Raw genomic sequence first — 22853 nt, forward strand, 5'->3', positions numbered from 1 at the left:
TGCAAAGTAACAACCAAAGGCATAGAAAACACCTACAGCACGTGCAGAAACCTGTTCTACCTGACCTGCCTACCTTTAGACATACAGCAAAGACGTCCACACCGTTGCCAGAGAAAAAACAGATGTATTGCTTTCACCAGAAATGCAGAGTTAAAGTGAGTAATATTCTTTCTAGCAAAAGCCATCATTTTTAAAACAGTGTCCCTTGAAGAAAAAAAAAAAGGGGGGGGGGGGAAGAAGGGAGGAAATGATGTTCAGCTGCCCCCATTAAGTTGAAGCCACTCTGCTTTCTTCTGCTATAATTTTGTGAAGGTAATCAGGTTCAGGAAAATATTTCCAGGTTTTGCTGTGTTTGAATGTGCCTGGCAGACAAAGTACATGTGCTAAGACTTTTTCTAACTTAATGCTAAAGATCAAATACAGGAAAACTTAATAAACTCTAGTACCTAATGTCTTTAACCACCAGGTTTTATTGGAACCCCATTCAATCTCGTGACATGAATACATTTATCTCCTTTAATCGTGAACTGCCAGAAAAGCAAACAAGCATACAATGATCTCCAGATACAATTATCTCAAGTCACAGCTCAGATCAAAGGAATTAAGTAACTTTTGCAGAAGCTGGAGAAAGGAAGTCAGCAACACATACTAAAAAGACTTCCCCAGACTCCACCGATCGTCTGCAGAGTCCTCCTGAAGTTCAGACCTACCAGCACCCTCACTGAGGAAGACAAGCATATAAATGGTTTCTTTTACTGTTCTGATGATATCATCTCTATAAAGGTTTGGTTTGAAGCAAGCAAGTCTGAACTATGATGGACATCAGCGTCATTGCTCCCAAAGGAACACCACTGTCCCTGTGGAACAAAACTCCAGGACTGAAGACAAGGCTACAACTGCTGCCACAAGAATGAGCTTGCAGCTCTGCCTAAGCAGAGAATTGCATGATTTCACCTCCCAAAAGGATGAGGCAATTCATCTGGGAAAGGACACTTCAGTACTAGGGTCAGATGTACAGCCACATGGGGCATGGCATTACAGTAACTCTCCATCCTTCCTACTTCAAGAAAAAAACCTCAGGAAAGGTCAAAAGAACTACATGCATATCTGTACTTCAACACAGACTTTGCTGTTTCAGCAAACCGTAAGTGAGACAGGTTGGTTTAAAAATAAAGCATTTCCTGAGACACATGTCTCCAAACACACTCCATTTGCCCTGCTTTGATACCATGTCAAAACACCTGCATTCATTGAGACAAATAATCTATTGTTTCATGCAGCCCAAAACTAAAGCCTAGTCTTTGTTGTTCCATAGGCACCACTGCAACAATCATCATTAATGAAATCAATGTCTAATTGCAATTTTGTGTAAAGACTGGGACTCTATGTTGCAAAATATTCCTAGCCAAAAGGAGGCAAATACAGTTTTAATCCCCAACATTTCTGTTGGGGTCTTATTTTTATCCATACTGTTTCTTGAGGAGGGATTTATGAATCTTTGCAGTTCACGGAACTATCTGGGACAACACTTGCACACTGATGACTAAAACAATATTGTACAACAGCAATCTTCAGAAATTACCAGCTCCCATTAATAGTCCTGTTTTCCTTCACACACTCATCTTACTCTACATCTCCTCCATTCAGGTATCTCAAAGCAACTTAAATGGCATTCCACCAGATGGAATATTACCTTCATTAGGAAACAGAGGCAGAATTTTGTAAGAAAGTTGCCCAAAGAACCTTGACTAACTGACAAAGAAGGCAACTCCCCGCTGCCATCTCAGCCCCATTACAGTCACCAAAATCTTTGGCAGAGGTCCCACAGGAACTGGATTTCCACCCAGGACATCCCAGCTCCCAGCCTTTAGCACTGTTAGGAATCACTGCCTCATCACTACATACCAAGGAGTCAGAAGAAGACAAAGGGGCTGGGCAGAGCTGGCTCCATGGGCCAAAGCAGTACAAGCTCAAGCCTGACAGCCATTCATTACACATTATTTACAGATTTCTAAATCTTAGTAATATTTTCACTCACCCAGCTGACTCTTGCAAGTGACTGTGGAGCCTACACCTCTCCTAGGCCGCTGGGATTCAGTGTCAAAAGAAAGCAGTCAAATCAGTCAGTAAGAGACACTCTCTGAGCCACAAAAATTTCCTCATGGTTCTCTCATTCATGCACCAAGAGTGAAAACTGATCAAATCTAAATGCATTTTGATTTGTTTGGCTTACTCTAATTTTTAAGAATAGTGTTTATTTATTTAATCTGCTTAATCCACATGGTGGAAATGTTCTGTAGTCTTCTCTTCCTTCCCTGTCCCAACAGATGTGTGTGTATTATTCTTCCCCACTGGACCAGAAAGGGCCACACTGTACCCAACTGACCAGTCTGCTGATGCAGTGTATAGAAGCATGCCAAAACCATCTCTCCCCGCACTGGAACTGTGCTTTATTCCTGCTGGGTAATGCTGCCTCTTAAGCAACAAGAAGGTCTCACATAGAGGAATCCTCCCTACTGAGAAGAGCAAGAGACAGGACACTGACTAGGATTACCTCTTCCATGGTCCTGCTATTTCTGGGTTTAAAGCTGAGATTATTACACTTTTTGGGAAGACCCCACTTTGTGTCCTTAGCAAGTCTATGCAGCACTGACACTAAAAAGTACTAGGATCTTTGAAAGATTTTAACCATCAGCCCCTCACCTTCAAGAATGCGCTAAGTACCAACACAATCCAGGCTGGGGAGGGTTGGAGTGCTGCTGTAGCATCATTTCCAAAAATGCACTGAAGTCAAAGCAGACTGCCATTCTTAGAAAATCATGCACTTTGCTGATGACCTGGCATGCATGTAAAAATAAACTTTCTTCTCCTTGTACTAAAGAGCCAACTCTCCAACATATCAACAACCATGCTTGCTTTGGAGGCTTTCCAGTCACATCTTTCTGTATATGCTACCAGATATATATTTTATAAGCTCCATTTCTCGGCTAGAACACTGCTGTCCCAAGCTTATTCCATTAATACTTCATGTGAAAATAAACCTCTCCACATTTCAAGAAAACAACATTTCCCTGGCAATGATTACTGGAAACTGCTGTCACCAGTATTTTACTTTGATTGAAGAATTAAAAAAGGGAGGAGGGGACCCTTGATTCTCCTTCACAGGCTTCACTAAACCCCACAGCTGAAAGGACAGTTTTCTACTCCGAAGTAAAATATTTCACTATCTCAATACCCAGAGAACTGGGGCGGGGGGGCGGGGGGGGGGGAAGGAAAAACAGAACAGCAGCTGACACCATTGTAACTACTACAATCAGCTGTTTCACATCGGAAAACATGTTGTCCTTCATATCCCACTGCTATTAAAAAATGTGCAGCTTGAAATACGATGACTAATCCCACTTTTATAGCCAACTGACTAGAACATCTTTCTAATATAAAAGAGCATTAGTGTTAATTCAAACCAAAAATACCCACCAAAAATGGGGAATTTTAAAGCTAGAAAAAAATGGGAGAAAGAGCTCTAGGAAAGCTTGGGTGTGGAGGTGCTGGAAATGGCTTTGAAGTCACGAGAAATACGTAGGCTCCAAACTATGTCACACAAAGACCAAACTGGCACTCTGTCAGAAGCCAAAGGGCTGCAGTTAATTATTCTGGATTTGCATAGCTTGTGAAACAAAAATAAATGCATGTCCCCATCAGAGGTACTTGTGGTGATTTCCACTTCACTGCACATATTTTCAATCTTACATTCTTCAAACTAAGCCAAATTAATTTTTCCTGAAAAACAAGGTAGATGGAGATGTTCTCCCTTTCCCTTGCCAGCATACAAAGTCATAAGAAATGTTACTGGGTAAAGAAAAATTGAAAATTTTCACTTCTAAATTTGGCCCTACACTGATCTGGGGAATGGACAGGTAAAACTGAACAAAACCAAGCTGTTAATAGGAAAGATCAGAAACAGCTTTACCTTTTAGAAACTACCCAAAGCCCCTCTTTGCTAAATTCCATGATAGGAAATAGGTTTTTTTTTAATAGCAAATGCCTCATCAGACGACTATACTGCATAACTTCAGAGGCAGCCTTTCCCTTGAAACAGTGATGAAAGAAATTATTAAGGAATACTTCATCTTAAGCATTTACTGGCAAGTCACCCCAATGCCAGTGCAAGAGCTGCTCTGCCTCAGCCTCCATCTACCCAGTAACCGTCCACAGACCATGGCAGATGGGCTTTGGTCATGTTTGTCACCTGTTCAGAGAATCTCCAGTCCTCCTCTGGCCACCAGATGAAGTTGCTCCAGCTGAACAGGTAGCTGTGAGGGGTGGGAAGAGCTGGCAAGAAAGGGGAGGTATGTAACTGCCACAGGAATGGCAAGAGCAGAATACTTTAAGGATTTAAGAATACAAGAATATATTAAATGCAGCCTTAAGATTAAATGCAGCTGAACTGGTGCTATCTTTTTGCTGGAAGAAAACCAGCAACACCAGGTCTGCTGAACACCTTCAATTGTTCTTCCCTTTCTTTTGTGTCCCACACAATAGCACAGGGAAGTCCTGACCCCTTCTGAGACAGCTGCAGCTTGTGCTCCTGCCACCCAGGTTTGCCAGCACAGCTCCCGACAGTGCTGGGGCTGGTACTGCTGCAGGTTCCCTACAGGAGCCAGGGCTCATCCCTCAGTCTGCCCTCTTGCAAAACTGGAACAAGAGTGCTTCCTTACCTCATGGGGCACAAACAAAAAGCACCCTGACACTGGGGTGTTGCCTACTTAAAAAAAATGAAGCAAATGAACTGCCACAAGGTAAGAGATGTAGCACACTATTCTGTTAAGAACCTGTATTTAAAAGCCAGGAAGACATTTGGGTTTTTTTTTCCTTGCAATGTAAGACTGTTTTCTAGCTGCCCCACTGACTTGGATTTAAGCTGCAGAAAGCAAATCTAGATCCAAAACACTGCCACATCTTAAAGATGCTGCTACTCAAGAGTTCTGACGCTGCCCACTGGAAAAACAGAAATGATCTAATCCATTCATGCTCCCGAATGTTTGTGTGCAGACTCATACTGCCTTTGGAAAGTTCATAACCTTGAAAGCTTTTTATTTAGTTCACCTACTGTACTGTCTTTTAAGCCAGATAGCTTGATGGATGTTATGCAATTGTACTATATAATATCACACATTTCAGCTCCTGTGCATTGAGTTCACAGTGAATTCTCATTATGTTAGAATTCAATCACTATTTGTACAAAAAAAAAAAACCAAAGCAATCAAAACTAATTATTTATGACCACACAAGTTGAGAGGTTCTTTGTTTTCAATGTGACGTTTGAATAATGTCTTACTGTTGGATAAAGGAGCATGCCTGCTTAGCATCCCACTGCCGGTCCTATTCTTCCATTATTTCTCTTTGGAGAATGTGTATGTTGCCCCACTCAAGAAAAATAGAAAGCTGGAACCACTTTTGCTGCTGGAACAGAAAGAAAGCCTGAGACAAGGCAAAACACAGAACTTGAACACAAGTCACAGAATACTAATTGCTGTCTAGCAGCAGCACACTGATAATCTGTACAGCACAATTAGCCTTAAGAAAGCAAAATAAGAGGATTTAATCAGTCTAGGTAAAGAGAAATAATTCCTCCCTGCAGGAAGGAAACAGAAGTCACACAAGTGCTTATTTGAAGACTTCCTTCTAGTAGGAGGAAATCCTTTCCTGCTCCTATGAAACATCTTTGGAAAAGAATAATCTGGAGTCTGTTCACAGAAATCGGCACATGCCAGTCCATCTTGCTTTGTTATCTGGAAGCCAGTAACTGAACTTTAGCTTTTGACTCGCTACTGAAAGCACAATTACATTCAGAAAAACTTTACATTTATGGAAAGAAGAAAACAGATTAACAGCCTGTGTATTTTTGTGGTTTGAGTTACTTGTCTATTGCCAGCTGTAAGAGCTGGTTTCTCTTGAACAGGATGATTTCTTTAAAGGAGGAGGAGGAGAAACAAATCAAAGAAATGCTGCTGCTTAACACAGGAAAATAATATTCCCTGTCAAATAAACTTCATCCAGCAGATCGACACCAAGACATCCTCCATATAGGAGAAGGGCTAGTGGGATGGATCATGTGAGGTGACTCAAGCAAAGCTTTTTAGTAATGCTGGATGAAGAAAGGGCCCATTTCTGACACATCCCCTAATAGTTACTAGTACAACATGCATCAGGACACATGAAGCAAATGATAGGTGAGGGATGATCACACACAGCCAGCCATCCTGCAGCAGGCATCAGTGCTTCTGAGGTGTGCCTCTGGGGCACAAATTCCCAGTATAGGTAGTCTAACATCTCAACTATGCTGTAAAATTTGAGACCAGGAACTACTTTTACACCAAGTCCTATCTAATTCTGTTCAAATGTTTCCCAAAATGCTCCTCCAATAAAGAAATCTCTTCCAATCAGTTTCTGTCCATCTGATGACTAGCCATTAAGCTACACAAACATCCGAAGACTAACAGGTAACCCATAGAAGGACAGAAATTTTAATCTGCAAGGTAAAATGGAATTTGCCCTCTGCTCAGCTGATCAGTGCATCATTGAATTCATCTCATACAAGCACCTTGCTGCTTAAGCCTGCAGGCATGATGCACATAATAAATGCAAACATTGGACTGTAATACACTAGGGTACTATTAAAACAATAGTGTCCCCTAAACAGCGACACAAATACAGACTAGCTTTCTTCCTGTGCTGCTTCTGAAGCTGTCCTTCACAAATGCTGGTTTGTATTTATTAATATGGAGATGCAATCACAATTCATGAAAGAAGCTGCTGCACAGGTCTGAGCAATAGGAGGTACAAGTAAGGAAGATGATGTTGTAGTGGTGAAAGGCTAAATGCAGCCAGGAAAGGACATGCCCTTTTTCCTTGTAATACCATGCAGCTCTGAGACAACCACAAATACCTGAAAGACATATTATCCAGTTTAACTAGTGATGGGATTTTTTTTAAAGTCTTCTGATTGTGGATTCTTTAAAATAACACGACCTGATTTTTCCATTTAATTTTTTAAGTGCTTTTCCCCTGCTCCCTGCTGGTGTTGAGAAGCACCTTTCACACAGACTTATGGGCAGCCTCAACTATTAGTGGGTAACACCCCATTTTCCTCCTCTCTCCTCTGTCCTCTCTATTGAGGCAGTTTCATCTCTGCTACTGAGACATGAGAAAACAAGTGTGAAGAATACACTGACTGCTTTAGAGTTGAAACAATCACTAGATAAGCATAAACAAGAGTGAAACCTATGACACACAGCTTTTCTAAGTACACAGAATAAGCCAGAAGGAAAGAGCATGATTCCCCTTTGATCTTTTAGGGCTAGAGTGCTCTGTTACAGCTGTCCTTGTAATCCTTTTCAAAGTTGCCATCATCCTTTAATTAACATCTTGCCTGAAATACGACCATTCAGACCTGGGAAGGAACAAATGTAGCCAACACCTGAACTTATCTGCAGATAGGCTACAACTCAAAGGCACTTTAGTATCATTTCCTTTCTCACTGTGTTACAAGAACACTCCTTCTGCCTTAGTTTTATTCAAAGGCCAGCTCCTGTTTCTGTTAAGCCTGACTGTCCATGCATGCAGTAAACACTAAGTAACATCACCTAATCAACTATCAGATCTTATTAAACAACAGACACAAGAAAAGCCTAACTTTAACCACTTTAACCAGGGCACTTGCTGAAACTAGATGGGCTCAACAGACGCTTCACAAAAGGGGGATCGTCTTTTCCCAAAAACAGTATCCGAAACAGTGAACTCAATGGAAAAGAAAGAAAAAATAATTAAGCCCTGGTCATGCTGACATCTAATTGACTGCATTTTTAATTAGTAAACATTCTTTACAAGAAAATGGGAGGAGTGGGGGAGGGGATAAAATACATTTTTTTACTCACCTGTACTACTTCTACTCCTCTTTTCCTGGAAAAGAAGAAAAAGAAAGGGATGGTTAATACTGGAAACGTAGGGAAAATGTAAAACACTAATGGAAAAGGGTCGCTTCATACTAGAATGCAAACAATAAAATTTGCACTAATGAACCTGATTCAAATTCAGGAAAGCACCTGTTCAATTCCATTCCCTGCCTAGGAAGCACTTCGGCAGCTTCTGAATCACAGCCTCAGAAGTGACCCAAAATGCATACTAAGCAGCTGCACCACTGGGACTGATACACCTGCCACGTGAGCAGAGTTAGCAGGAGGTGATGTTATGGAGGGAGCATCTCAATTTTAGTCACTTCTACTCTGCTCTTCATTTCTCATCTGACCTCAGAGTGTGTGAATTGCATCACAGCACATTCCGCATGCTTGATAGATTATTTGATTTTGATGCAAAGATACACGTATAAACATCAGAGAGAACGAACACAGCACCTTAAAGCCATTTATCATCTTATTTACAGTCTTGTTCTACCCCTGACATCTTGATATGCAGAACACTTCCCAGAGCTACACACACAGAGTGACTTGGATCAGTTGTTCTCTGTTTGAAACCCTTCCCAAGGAACTTCCAAGCTGTCCCATGACTTATCTTCATCACAAGCACAAAGATATCCAGGCTGGCTCCAGGAACAAGCTCTGCAAACTAAGCAGGGAAAGGGACAAAGGCCAGACCCAGAACAGACAGACTGCCCTGCAGCTGGAGCACCCTGCCCAGATGTGTCATCCTGCTGCAACTCCATGATATACCTGCAGATATACCCCCACAGATCCACTGCTCAAGACAGATGATCCATTCTGGAAGCAGTGCCTCAGAACTACTTTATTTAAAACTTCAGCTGGCGATTGGTACTGCACTGTGTAAGATAGACCTAACTATGCTGGCCTCAGCAGAGGCAACAACCCTTACAGCATGTAGCTGTGCCCCAAAAAAAAGCTAATAAATTACAGAAGCAGCCATGCAAGCAAACACAAACAGCTTCAACCTCATAAAGGTAGTATGTTCCATTGTCCCAGCCTGAGCAAGCATCAACCTACTGGCTAGGACAGGACTCTATGTGCATCAGCCCCCAGTACCAGGGTTTGCTTTGGGCAGAAATGGACACACACACAGGTATGTGACCAGGGAGACAGACACAGCGTAGAGTGATATCCTGTTCCAGATGGTGGGCAGTGTAGATGTGGGGACACCAGAATGTGCAATGCCCAATGGTTTAGACACAACCTTGGACTTCAAAGACTTGTAATCAGGCTGGCTCCTGCTAGAGCTCTGTTCAAATACTTGGGATTTGTCAGAAAAGCCCAAGCCTCTGAATACTGCTGTGGCCAACAAGGAACAGTTCTAGTGATCCTGAAACAATAGGAATAAGAGACTGGAGAGGCCTACTAATTACAGACCAAAATGCTGAGAATTGCAATTGCTAGAGCTGATTTAGGTAGATCTGTAGAGATGGGTGTCTACTGGTATGAGAACTGAGATTCAGGTACATGCAGCCAGACAACGCCCAGTCACTGAACTTGACAAGTTATCAAGCAAAACAAACTATTTCTGCTCTAGTCTTGAGAGGAGGACAGAATCCCTGGCACAAAGCCCGGCTATCTCTGCTCTGTGCCACCCTCCCGGTATATGCAGGCTATTTAAATATGTTAGAACCTTCTCCTCACTTTGAGGACACAGGAAATTTAACATAAAAATCAAAAGCCTCAGCAAGCACAAGACAGGAATCTCTCTTCTTTGTCCCCACTAAACCCATATATGAAAATCAAAGACCCTTTTGGGGCAAGGTCATGGATCAGGACTGCCTAACTGCCCTCAATGCTTTTCTATCTAAGAGTGCCTGTGGTGTTGTCCATAGTTGCAACTGCTGCTCACTGCTGAATACACAATGGCTCCTCCAGTTTTCCACCCAATACAGCAAGTCTTTCTTTTGAGAGCCCATTACAAAGATGCCCAAAGGGACCCGCAATCAATCAGCATCTATGACACAAATTGCTCCCTTCTTCCACTTCACCACCCTGGAGTTTCTCTGGCCTAGAAGCAGCATGCAACACACAGCCACAACAGAGAGCTTGTCGTTGTTTAGCAAGAAAATTAAAAAGCTAATGAAACCAAGCACCTCTTGCAGAGAATTTCAAAACCCTCTTGGAGATAACAGTAGCCTGTAAAGTGGTGGGTGATTAATATACTGCCATTACAGTGTGGCAAGCATTGATTCAGCTGAGGCCAGCAAGAGGCATTCCAACTGTGTTTTGAGAAGAAACTATGAATCTCATAGAGAAAGAGTTAATAGCCAAAATTTCAAAACCATGATTTTGATACAGCTATGCAAGACAAATAAGTATTAGGTGAGGAAAGCTTATTTTTTTGTAGATTAGGGCATCAGCCTGCTCAGAAGCATTCCAAGTACTGTGAGCTAAAACTTAAAATAACCAAACCAGCTACATTTTTGCTGTGTTTGCCCTGGAGTAAACTGAAAAACTCAAAACTGCCATTGAAATACACCAGGATTCAGACATGACTGCTCCAGAGCCACTGGAAGAATATAAGCTGATGGCAAAAGCTGCATTTCTTGCTGTGCCTGCATACACACTAAATAAGTTTCGTTCTACTTTGAAGAAGAAAAATTCTGGCAAGCTGGTTGAGAAAGAGTCAGTCCAAAGGTCTTCTATAATTTCCCCAAAATGAACTTTGCAAATTTACTGAAACTTACGGAAACCAGTTGCAGTGCCACAGGACAAGGAAGAAGCCACAGCAGCACACAAACAGGAAGAGAAGGGGTGCCTGCTGCTGGTAGGATATAACACACACTTCACGGGAAGGAGGAAGCAATTACTAAGGTTGGCTTGTTGCAGTGGGTCTTCCCCTTTTTCAGAACAGAAAGGGGGGTGCTCCCCTTTGGTTACCTGAAGCATGAGATCTTTTTATACTTAAGCTCAGGGGATGAGAAAGCATAGAAGCATATGTATTTTGAGGGTTAGCTGATTTGGGAAAAAAACTCTGCCAAAAAAAAAGCATTTAAAAAAAAAAAAAAAAAGCAACATATTTTAAAAGCAAAAGGTATCCAAACAAGCTGGATGGCAAGCAACCACACACCTCACTTCTAGCATTAGCTAACTCTCTGTCTCAAAGATTTCCCAAGCCAGTTTACTCCAGGCTTTTCAGCCAGGCAGGTCACAGCTGCAGGCTCAGGGCAACAAGACATCCCTTATGCAACCAAGCATGCAACACCATCTAACCACACTAACTGCCTCACGTCACACATGGAAGGGTTTAGGGACAGGCAGGGAAAGAAAGCTGATCCTACACACAAAAAAAGTATAGGGCCCTCAAAAAATAAGCAAACAGAGAATGAAGCATGCTGTGGGCCACAAGCAATTCCCCAGCAAGGGGCTGTCTGTGCAGAACATTCAATAGAGACGAGGTATTTGTTGAATTAACTGCTCTGAGAATCTCACAGAGCCATGGACCAGCCACTGCTTATTCCTATGGTGCTTAATACATCCTACAACCTTGGTGTACATCCTTTTGGGCTATTTCTTTAGCAGAGGACAGGGTTTCTGATAGCTACGCTGATACATGCACCACAGAGACACTTAACATACACAAGACAACAAAGTCCTCTCACCAATGCAAAACACAGATGCTTGCATGGGTACAGGACTGTAGCTCAGACACAAGCAACAAACTGCACATTCTGAAGACAAGCCAGCTAAGAACAATTAAGTGAGGGATAAAAAAGTATGTCCAGGAGAGACGGAATGCTTCCTGAGTTACTCATGCCTAAGTAAAAGGTGCTGTCTCCCTGGGGAGGGGTGGGGAGAGGGAGGGCTATTTCACCTGGAGCACTGACCACTACTCTTGTATCTTTCATGGTGTTGCCCATGACTTTTCTTCCCATGTAGCTTGAAACTGAGCCACAGCGTATCAGAAGAAGGGCTCCCATTGCCAGCTGTCCTGCCTGCCTCCTGATATTGGCAAAAGACTGTACAAAACCCACAGGAAGTCTCTGTTTCTGAAAGGAAAAGAAACATCATTATGAGCTGTTTTTCCCTTCTCCCTCCAAAGGAGCAACACAACTGGGTCAAAGAGACTGCATCTGTCCACTTTCATTGAACAGATGTTTGAAAAATGGTCACTTTTAAACTATATTCACAGAGGTCCCTATTTTTAAAATACATTTCATTCCAAAGATCATCTAGACAGGGATCTGGTACTCCAATCATCAGCCCAGGGCAGGAAAACCAAAAGAATATCAGCAAATGTTAGAAAACCTCTGGGAGAAAAGGGGAAATAGTGTCTGAATGTGATAAAACTAAACACCTAACTAGTTTCAATCTCTTCAACTAGCTTAGTATGCCTAAAGCTATGGAAACCCATACAGGTGCAGCACAAATTACTGACGCGTGCTTTGCGTGTTCCCTTCCTTCAGCATACAGCTCTGCTGAATCACACACTGCAACATTTAAAAGAAAACCGGAAGCATTTAAGTAACTACTGCATTAGCCTGCAATACCAATTAAAACCCAGAAACCTGTTGTGACTTACTAGTTCTATACCTGAAACCAGTGAACAACTCTACTGGATAATACAAGCCTCACCATATACAGCAGCAATTAAAATAATTACATGCAAGCTGACTTCATGTTTAAGTTAGACTGATGTATGGATTTAGAGAAGAATTCAATACCAAATTGTCAAAAATACATTAATCAGTGTTTTGAAATTGATGTTTTTCCACTGCCTCAAACTATGTAGACTAATTGGCTTTTGGGGTCGGGTTTGTTGGGTTGGTTTTTATCATCTAAAGTAAATAGCCTGGATTAATTCCCCACAGCATCTAAGACATTATAGTGAATGGCAGTTAAAAGAGAAAACAACTATCAGGTCATATATCATAGCCATGGTTAAATTAACATTTTTGCTGTCTGGTTTGAGTGACAGATTGAAAAATACCAAGCCCAATTTACAATTCCAAAACTAAAAAGCAATCTTTGTACCTGTTTTAATAGCCTACAAAGTTATTAGTACACACAGTGAAGTTCATTTTCTCAGATAGGAGGTTGTTTCACCTTCAAAATTTCCCACGTAAAAAAAGTGGCAAATAATAACAATGTGTTGCTCTGATATAAAATATAAAAACGTTTTCCCAGAAAAGCAATACGTTGGTAAAGGGAGTTGTATAAATATTAATGAATCAGAGCAAAAACCTGCAGCTGCTAAGACTCTGCACCACACTGAAATCACCAGACACCGAGAAAGGCACCAGGCAAGCAATACCAAAGCAAGGCATGAGAACCAGCCAGTACTGGCCATCTGCAGACTTGCAGGCAGCCTGTTGTTCCTCCTCCTAGCACGAAGGCAAGATAAGCTCATTTGCCTTAGTTTTTCCATCAGCAGAATACCCTTCATTTCTGTTATTAAATATGAGTGAGGATCCTTGCTTTTACTCATATTCACCACTGATGGACTCCACCTTATTGTCTATGAGGGAAGAAATTAAGAAGCAACCCCAGCACAGGAGTGCTCGGTGTCTGGGGGCCCCGGCTCCCAGCCACAGCCATCAGTACACATGGAAGTTAACCGAGGGCATCTGGAAGGATTAAATCCATCCACGAGTCCTGAAGGAGCTGGCAAATGAAGTTGCTGAGCCACTGGCCATCATATTTGAAAAACTGTGGCAGTCAGGTAAAGTTCCCAACAACTGGAAAAAAGGAAATATAACCCTCATTTTCAAGGAGGGGAAAATGGATGACCCGGGGAACTACAGACCAGTCAATCTCGCCTCTGCCTGCCAAAATCTTGGAGCAGATTCTCCTGGATGGCATGCTAAGGCACATGAAAAACAACAAGGTGCTTGGTGACAGCCAGCATGGCTTCACTGAGGGGAAATCCACAATCTAGTGGCCCTCTATGATGGAGCTATGGAACCGATGGCCAAGGGTAGAGCAGTTGACATCATCTACCTGGACTTGTGCAAAGCGTTCGACACTGTCCCACATGACATCCTTGTCTCTAAATTGGAGAGACATCAATTTGATAGGTGGACCACTTGGTGGATAAAGAACTGGCTGGATGGCCGCACACAGAGTTGTGGTCAATGGCTCAATGTCCGGCTGGAGACCAGTAACGAGTGGTGTCCCTCAGGGATCGGTGTTGGGACCAGTCTTGTTCAACATCTTGGTGACATGGACAGTGGGATTGAGTTCACGCTCAGCAAGTTTGCCGATGACACCAAGCTGTGTGGTTCGGTTGATACCCTGGAGGGAAGGAATGCTATCCAGAGGAACCTTGACATGCTTGTGAGGTGGGCTGATGCCAACCTCATGAAGTTTAACCATGACAAGTGCAAGGTCCTACACCTGGGTTGGAGCAATCCCAGGCACAGCTACAGGTTGGGCAGAGAAGAGATTCAGAGCAGCCCTGCAGAGAAGGACTTGGGGGTGTCGGTTGAAGAGAAAATGAACATGAACTGGCTTCAGTGTGCACTCGCAGCCCAGCAAGCCAACCGTATCCTGGGCTGCATCAAAAGGAGCGTGACCAGCAGGTCAAAGGAGGTGACCTTGCCCCTCTACTCTGCTCTCGTGAGACCTCACCTGGAGTATTGCGTGCAGTTCTGGTGTCCTCAACATAAAAAGGACATGGAACTGTTGGAACAAGTCCAGAGGAGGGCCACGAGGATGATCAGGGGACTGGAGCACCTCCCATATGAAGACAGGCTGAGGAAGTTGGGGCTGTTCAGCCTGGAGAAGAGAAGGCTGCGTGGATACCTCATAGCAGCCTTCCAAGTATCTGAAGGGGGCCTATAGGGATGCTGGGGAGGGACTCTTCATTAGGGACTGTAGTGATAGGACAAGGGGTAATGGGTTAAAACTTTAACAGAGGAAGTTTAGGCTGGATATAAGGAAGAAGTTCTTTACTGTAAGGGTGGTGAGGCACTGGAATGGGTTACCCAAGGAAGCTGTGAATGCTCCATCCCTCGTGGTTTTCAAGGCGAGGCTGGACAAAGCCTTGGGTGAGATGGTTTAGTGTGAGGTGTCCCTGCCCATGCCAGCGGGGTTGGAACTAGATGATCTTCAGGTCCTTTCCAACCCTAACTATTCTATGATTCTATGAAATGTGCGAAGACTCCGCTGTAACATGAGGATTTTTTGTGATTTGTTTTTTTGCACACAGAATATCAAGCAGGCAATTGATCAGTTAATTTTACCAATATATATCCCACAAGTCTTACCTTTCAGCAAGCTTTTCCCCTTCAGTAACTACAATTTTGGAAAGATTTATGGCTTAAATGAATCTAAAGTTGGTATTTGGGGGAGGGAGTCCTCAATTTTCTGAGATACAAAGCATCACAGATCCAAAGGAGAAGGCAAAAAAGTGCACCTTCATAATCCAGTAAGAACAGATAATATAACATGGGGCAGAAAAGGTCTCACTTAGAACTAAGTGCTCTCTAGATGGGCTGAAAAAAATGAGACTTTGGGTTGTCACAGAGGACCTTTTAAGTAGAAAAGAAAATCTGAGGGTGGCCACATTTGTGCATTTCTTCCTTGTTTTTATAAACAGAATGGTTGAAGCAATAGCCATACTCATTACCAGACACCACACCACCATAAGTGATTTTCACACCACTACCCCATTCACACGTGACATTCGGTAAACCCATCTGACCTTCTCCACATCTTCAAAGCATTATATCATCCTATTTACAGCTATGAAAGTGCTTCTAAGAATGCTGTATCAGAACAAAGAGGCAGGACTAGAAAATAAGAGAAAATCTTGGTAGGGCAGCAGCAGCATCACTCTGGTATTCACTGCAGCATCCCAATGCTTCCACATGCCACAAATTACTACTACAACACAAACATTCACCGGCATCTCACAGCAAAAATCCAGCTAGAAACCCACTAACCCCTTATCCTGCAAGAGTAACAACAATGTGAAGTATCCAACACCACGACTTCAGAGGTTCCAAGGAGCAAGGAGAAAAAAGCCATGAAAGAAAGAAACTAGACACTGTAAGCAGTAACTAGAGGAAATAAACTGCCTTTAGTCACTCAATATTAAGACAAAGTTTCAGTAATGGCTTAATGAAACATTGCAAGCTACTGATTTTAGCTTTATAAAACAGGTATTATGGAAATAAAATCTATAAAAGCCATAAAGTACAGTAAATACAAGCTCAAAAAGGCTCTGTTTTCTTTTTAAAGTAGCCATTTAAAATGGATCAGTGCTGCTGAGCTCTGACAGACTCTTTTCTTGGAAATAGTGATCCCAGGTTCTGGGAGCCCATACTTGCTGCTTTCCCAGTGGTGACACAAAACCTTTAACCACAGCCTTTTAAGAAAAAAAAACAAAACTGAAGGGACATCAGTGGGAAGAGGGAATGACTAAGAGCTGCAGAGAAAAATTATTAAAGGCAATGAATTATTGCCTACCAGACATTCAGAGGCATATATAGTACCTGATGACAATTATAAGCAATTGAGCAGGGTTTAGCCTTCAGCCATAGGCTGACACCACCAGACATTACAAGATCCAGTTTCCAGCTATGGCAGGCAGCCATGGCATGTGAGCTCTTTATAACCTTATTAAAAACCATCTTTAAACCAAGCTGGTTTGGCAATGTATCTTCCATTACAAGACACTAATTTCCCAAAGGTCAGAGTGCTTCAAATTTGCAGGCTAAATTGTTCCACTGTCATCCTTTGGCTTCAATAAACTGCTTGCCTCCTTAAGCACAGCAAAAAAATATGTATGTTCTCTCTGCTCCCAGCTCCCTTTGTCTCCCCATGACCCCAGCCACCACAGTGTTAATACGGCCCTCTGCAAAAAGAAAACTAACAACCCATCCCTTTCAAAAGTCCTTCTAAGGTCATGAAGCACCAGTGAAGACTGAAAGAGACCTGGGAAGAGGCAGCAGAGTCAGTATCTCTTCTGGGGACAGATACAGTATTTATCTTTATATGCATATATAGATAGATACATAAATAAATTCTCATTGCAGAGATTATTAGAGGATTCCAGGAATGTAAAATATGATGGGATGCTTCCTGTGTCTGGACTGTTGGAAGGATACAGGCTCTTCAGGAAGGACAGAAAGGGGAGACAAGGAGAGGTTGTCACCCTCTGTGTCACTGACCAGCTGGAGTGAATGGAGCTGTGCCTGGCAATGGATGAGGAACCAACCATGAGCTTATGGGTCAGGATTAAAGGGAGGTCAGGGACAGAGGACATTATAGTGGGGTCTGCTACAGGCTGTCCAACCAGGAAAACCAAGCAGATGAGGCCCTCTATAGACAGATAGGAGCAGCTACACATTCACAGGCGTTGGTCCTCATGGGGGATTTCAACCATCCCAGTATCTGTTGGAGGGACAACAGAGCAGGGCATAAGCAATGCAGGAGGTTCCTGGAATGTGTAGACAATCCCCTGTTCACCAAGAAGTACATTAGTTTGCAGACTGTTATTTTGCTTACTTCTGACTTTCCAGATATTACCAAATTGCAGGAAAAAACATCCCACTTCTCAACATCTCTTACACCAAAGTAGGAATGCAGCTATTAACATCTCATCAACTCCTCCAGTACCAAACTGGAACATAAGACAAAAACTGAGACTTGCCATGAAGAGCCGCCTATACCAAAGCTGAAAGAACAACTCACACAGACTCAGTGCATGAAGATTTCACCAGTGTCATTTCTGGGTAACGCTGCTAGAACTGCTCCAGTCTGAAAGCTAATGGGAAATCCATTCTTGCCTGTGCCAGTGGTGAATCCAATAAGTATTTTTCAGTTTTCCACATGCCTTAAGTCATAACCTTTTTCACTTCAAAAAAGATAACACCCTGTGTGCCCCAAAAGCACAGTGTAATGGTAAGCAATTGTGCAAAACGGCATTAGAACTAGCTGCCAGATTAATGTCACTTTAAGAAAGTAAGCAACAAATTAGAACGGTCAGTCACAAATAGTCACATGAAACAAAGAGCAGTAACTGCAAAGAAACAGTGAACAACACGACTGGCAGTTAACTGGAGATATTTACTATCAGGAAATATCCTGAAGCTCCTGTGGCTACAGCTAATAGATTTCTTATGCCAAAGCTCCGAAAAGGACTTGCAAATAAGAGCACACTCAACTACAGAAGTGCTGCAAGGTGAAAGTGCAAGGCTGCAGGTTCAGTTCAGGCTGAAAGTTTCTCCCCTACAAAGCTTCACCATTTTGTCATGGCAGGGAGAACTAGCGGCATGTAACTCATGCAATGACAGACTAATACAGCTTTAAGCTTATACTGCATGCCAGCTGCATTTTGGTGTCTTTCAGGAAGCTTTGTCCAGCAACACACTAAAGTCCTTCTACCTTTGCACAGGTCTTTCTAATTTTATGCTTTGACAGCTCTCAAACCAAACTAGTTAACACTACTGGTCAAATGCCTATTCTCTACAGTGAGATGCCATCACATCTAAAGTCTGTTGCAGCACAGTGTAGGCAGAGTACTCTTAACTCTAGCTACAATTACATTTGCCTCTGCATTGCTTCTGAGCTGTATCTACTCTTGAACAGAGGTTTACCAGTAAATCCCTGAACTGCATCAGACAAGATAATCAAGCTTCCTGCCTGTCTGCCTCCTTTCAAAGACCACATCTTTTGCAGCCGGAGCTAAGAATTAACGAGTGCCGAAGCAATGCAGAGTCAAATCAATGTACATATGTATCTATGCTGCTTCTGCCTACCTACCTATAAAAAATCTATCTAGAAACTGGAGGCTCATCTAGCTTTAAACTCCTCAGCTCAGGTACTAAGAGTTATTTTATTGTACCAGCACAACTTAGGGTAGGACTTTAGTGCTCACCTAAGGATGTAGTCAGCTACTGGGTTTTGCTGACAGACTTTTTCATTTTCAAAATCCCTGAACTGGTTTGTTTAAAACAATCTCACTGATATCTTCTCATACAGGAAAAACTGGACCGAACCATAGGCCCATTCTGACTGGAAAACAGGATGAGAAGGGCAGAACAGGATAAGAAGAGAACAGATCTTTTTGTTCCAGCATAGGCAAGACTGTCAAGGGAAGTGGAGAAAACAACTGGTCCACCCCACTGTATGAGAAGGACAACAGAATCAGTTTGCTCTTACAGATATCCATCTAGGAGAGCAGCTCTCAGAAATAAAGGATCTAAGCCAGATGCAAGCAAGCCTTGGTTTATTCTAGGGCTTCCTTCAGGTTCCTGCCTAAGTGTTCATTATGACCCAACATAGTTACTTATTATTCAATGTATTTTAGCTTTAAACCAAAGGCTAGTAATACCTGCACACATATTTTGCATACATATATATTCTAAGAGCTTTCTCTCAGAATTGTAACAAGTACCAATTTCCCCTTAGTAAACCAGCTATGTTCCATATTTTGGTTAATCAAACATATTCAAAGTTTCTGGGGCTTTTATAAAGCAAGATGAGGTTTGCATAGGGACTGCATACATTTTTCCCTTCGTCTGAACAACATACAATCACAACGTATATTATCATATGCGTATATTATTATACACAGAAAGTTATTTCACTAATAGTTTTAGACTTAAGCACTATCAATCAGATTTAGGCATCAAATGATTCTTCCCTATTATTGCAGATAAGCTGTCCAAATCACTAATACTAGTTTACCAGTATTAATGCAAGTGACATACTGTTATCAGCTACCAATCAAGGTTAAAGAAACAACACAGAGATTTGGACTGATGGCTTACATCCTATATGCACCTATCTATATACCTCACTGCATCTACCTACGTAGAAAGAGAGAGGGATCTTCAGATTAAATATATTTATGTCATGCCCTACATATAAGCCTTCCCAATACCTCCCTGGTCTATATGGACAGGGAGAATTCAGATTGAAGAAGCTGAACACATCTGGTAAGCTAACCTACAACGTGTGTAACTGTTGACAGCAACAGTCTTTTCTTTGGAATAGGAAAGCAAAAGAACAGAAGAGAAAAAATGACAAAAGGTGAACTGGTTTGGTCTCTCAAGTTCACGTAAGAATTTTGAGTGCCCAACCTGTATTAGCGTGCAGTAAGCAGCCTTTCTGGAAGTGCCTGGCAATTGCCCTCTAAGAATCTAAGCTCCTCAAGACTTCTCTTAGCTTCAGGTATCTGCCATAGTCACTTTGAACAATCTCACCAGAGCTGGCACACAGCTGCCTGACAAGAGCATACAGCAAAAGAAATCATATTAGAAGCAATCGTTTACCAGAACCATTATTTACAGTCTGTCTTAACTAGACCACAATCCCTCTACACTGTGCATTTGTAAAGCATCCCAGACTACCAACCTGGAGAACTACTACAACACTGAGGGAGGTTCTATCAAATCAACTCTGATAGCAAAAATGATTCAAAAAACAGTGTGTCTTCTTCAAGCCTCTGGAAGGTTTGCAGAGAACTCTTGGGTCTCCTACCAAACTGATGTTCAGCACGTTAAGACCACTTTGTGGCATTTGTTGTAACAGTGTAGAGGCCTAGAAGAAAAAATTCTGTCATAATACTTGGAATTCCAAGAATGAATTAATTAGGAATATCTGGGAGGCTATGCCTCCCTACAAATGCCTCTCTACAAAGGGCATAGGTATGGCAAGCCAACCTGAAAAGCCTTCCGTTTGTGCTAGGTTCTCACACACTAATTGCAGATCAGAATTGTTTCTTGAGCAAATTAAGTACCTTTTTTAAAGGTAGTTGGAACAGACTTGCACAAAGGCTAGAAGCTGCCCCTTCCACACCCCTCCTCCGCCTGCTCCCCATCACTTCTTTCCAGCATGCTGCAGGTGCTCTATTTACTTTCCTAAATCTTACCTAGAATCCTGCCTTCTACCCAAACAAAAGCACCCTAGTGGCTTGCCTTGTCATTTAAAGAAGCTTCAGCTGCTATCATCTTCAACATAAGCATGCTGCACAAAGACTGTTAGTCCAGCATGGACAGTGCAACCAGGCTCTGCTGGGCCCGGGCTGGCACTGCAAGTTCTGCAGGTCTCTTGCACATCATGAGGTAGAACAAACGCACACCTCCACTCTGCCAAAACCAAGGGGTACAGAGAGAGGCGCACATCTGCCAAACCAGCTCTCGTCTAGAAACAGCTTTTAATGCACTAACCCTGAAACCAAATGCCATACATCCACTGCAACTTTCCAAGACTTTGGGAAACAGCTTTGAATAAACCTTTGGTGAGCTTTTATAGAGGCCAGACACCCACTGAGACATATGTGAGAAATGTGCAATGCACCATTTTTTTTCATTTCTTGGATCTCTAAAAGACTGGGCATTTCTTTGGCAGAAATTAGAGACATATTTAAATTCAGAAACTCCACATGCAAAAATGAGTTTATTCATCTCCAGCTAGGCTTCAAGTAAGATATATGGTGTCTGGGGCTTTTTCCTTCATGCAAAACTTCATTATACAAACGAGAAAGTTAATGCAAGAATGTTGACATGTTTGCTCAGTGAAGAAACCTGACTGACACTTTCTTTCCCCTCCTCCATAAGGGACACTGTCCAAGTCAAACAACAAATCTTCCTCAAGTTTCATTAGCTTTGAGAGCACTTGCGATTCCTTGTCTCCTACACTCACCAAGTGACCACTGTTTGCATATGCAAGGAAGAAATTTTCCTCTGTTTATGGAACCAGAGTGATTCATTGGCATAACTGACAACAAGAGCCTATACCCAAAGGTTACTGTGGCCAGCTATACACACTGTCACAGATACCAATCCAGTGTTTCATCAGGTTAAAAGGACATTAATGGGAAGGTTTAGCATGAAATAAGAAAGAGACATTCATAGAAATCTTTTCTCCTCAAACTCTGCATCAGTTTAGGTTCATATAACTCATCCAGTCAGTTCCTCTGTTTTGCTTGCTCCTTTTGAGATGCATTTCAAGTTTCAGCTTTTAGCCTGGGACACTTATGAATGCAGCTGTTATTTTAAAGAAGACTGGTGGGTTAAGCCCCAAGTACAAAGCTAGCTAAAAGCAGTTCCAGTACCACCTGAAACTAGGTCTCACCTTTATTTCGCTATGTAGCTTTCTCCAAACACAACATGGGCCACACTAATAGAAAACAAAAAGCACTTGGAATCTTAAAAGTGCCAGTCTGCAGCCTAGCACCCTATGTGAGAAGAAAAAGAAGAGAATACATGGTACAAATTAAAGAAACGTGAACTTGAACGTGTTTCTCCATTTGACCAGATTCAGATGCCAATACCAATAATGGGAATTTTCTTCCCCTGCAACTGGCTCTTCTGCTTGAGTTTACATCAACATAGATCAAAGAAAAATGATTCTACTTTATTTGGAAGCCTCATTAGAAAGGCTTGCAATAAAATGAAAGCTTGGCTTGCAACAAGTAATGACTGTACTGTTTGAAAATAGGGCAAAAAGTATCTTTCAGAAATCTCCACCCTAGCTGGTGAAAATTCCCTGTCCTGGTGGCTCAGTCCACTTCAAAGAAGCACATCTACATGTACCTTACAAGAAAGATGAAAATCCTACTTATTTTTTTCCAGTCCACTGGCTTCTTGCTTTAACCACTAGCATATGTACATGTCTGCCAGAACACCCATTTTCTTGTTTGCTTCAGTGCATTGTTTACAGCACAGTAAGAGGAAAAAAAAACCCAAACTTTTATCATTCATAAAACATATCTACAACATATCTACTGACTTTTTACCCAAACTGTAATACAAAATGCACATCCCCCCGTAAGGTCCAGTCAATGACAAAGACAGAAGTTCTTCAGCATAAGTCCTGTTTGCTCACAGGAAGTTTAGAACATCCCACTTCTCTGAACCAAACAGTTTTTACTGATCAGATTCAGCCCTTCTGCAT

General features: G+C 42.2%; 1 protein-coding gene across 3 annotated transcripts in view; it reads right to left on the reverse strand.

The window, feature by feature from the left end:
• Positions 1–22853, reverse strand: part of ITPK1 (inositol-tetrakisphosphate 1-kinase) — a 142702-nt gene that overhangs the window by 102277 nt on the left and 17572 nt on the right. For all 3 annotated transcript variants that reach the window (XM_061463868.1, XM_061463870.1, XM_061463869.1), the window contains exon 2: positions 7938–7962. In XM_061463868.1, coding sequence (XP_061319852.1) covers positions 7938–7962 — 25 coding nt within the window. The remainder of the gene's footprint in view (positions 1–7937; positions 7963–22853) is intronic.

The sequence above is a fragment of the Pezoporus flaviventris genome, unplaced genomic scaffold, assembly GCF_033815535.1.
Source record: "Pezoporus flaviventris isolate CSIRO_AGI_PZ_B2104156 unplaced genomic scaffold, CSIRO_AGI_Pfla_v1 ptg000036l, whole genome shotgun sequence".
NCBI classification, from domain to species: Eukaryota; Metazoa; Chordata; class Aves; order Psittaciformes; family Psittacidae; genus Pezoporus; species Pezoporus flaviventris.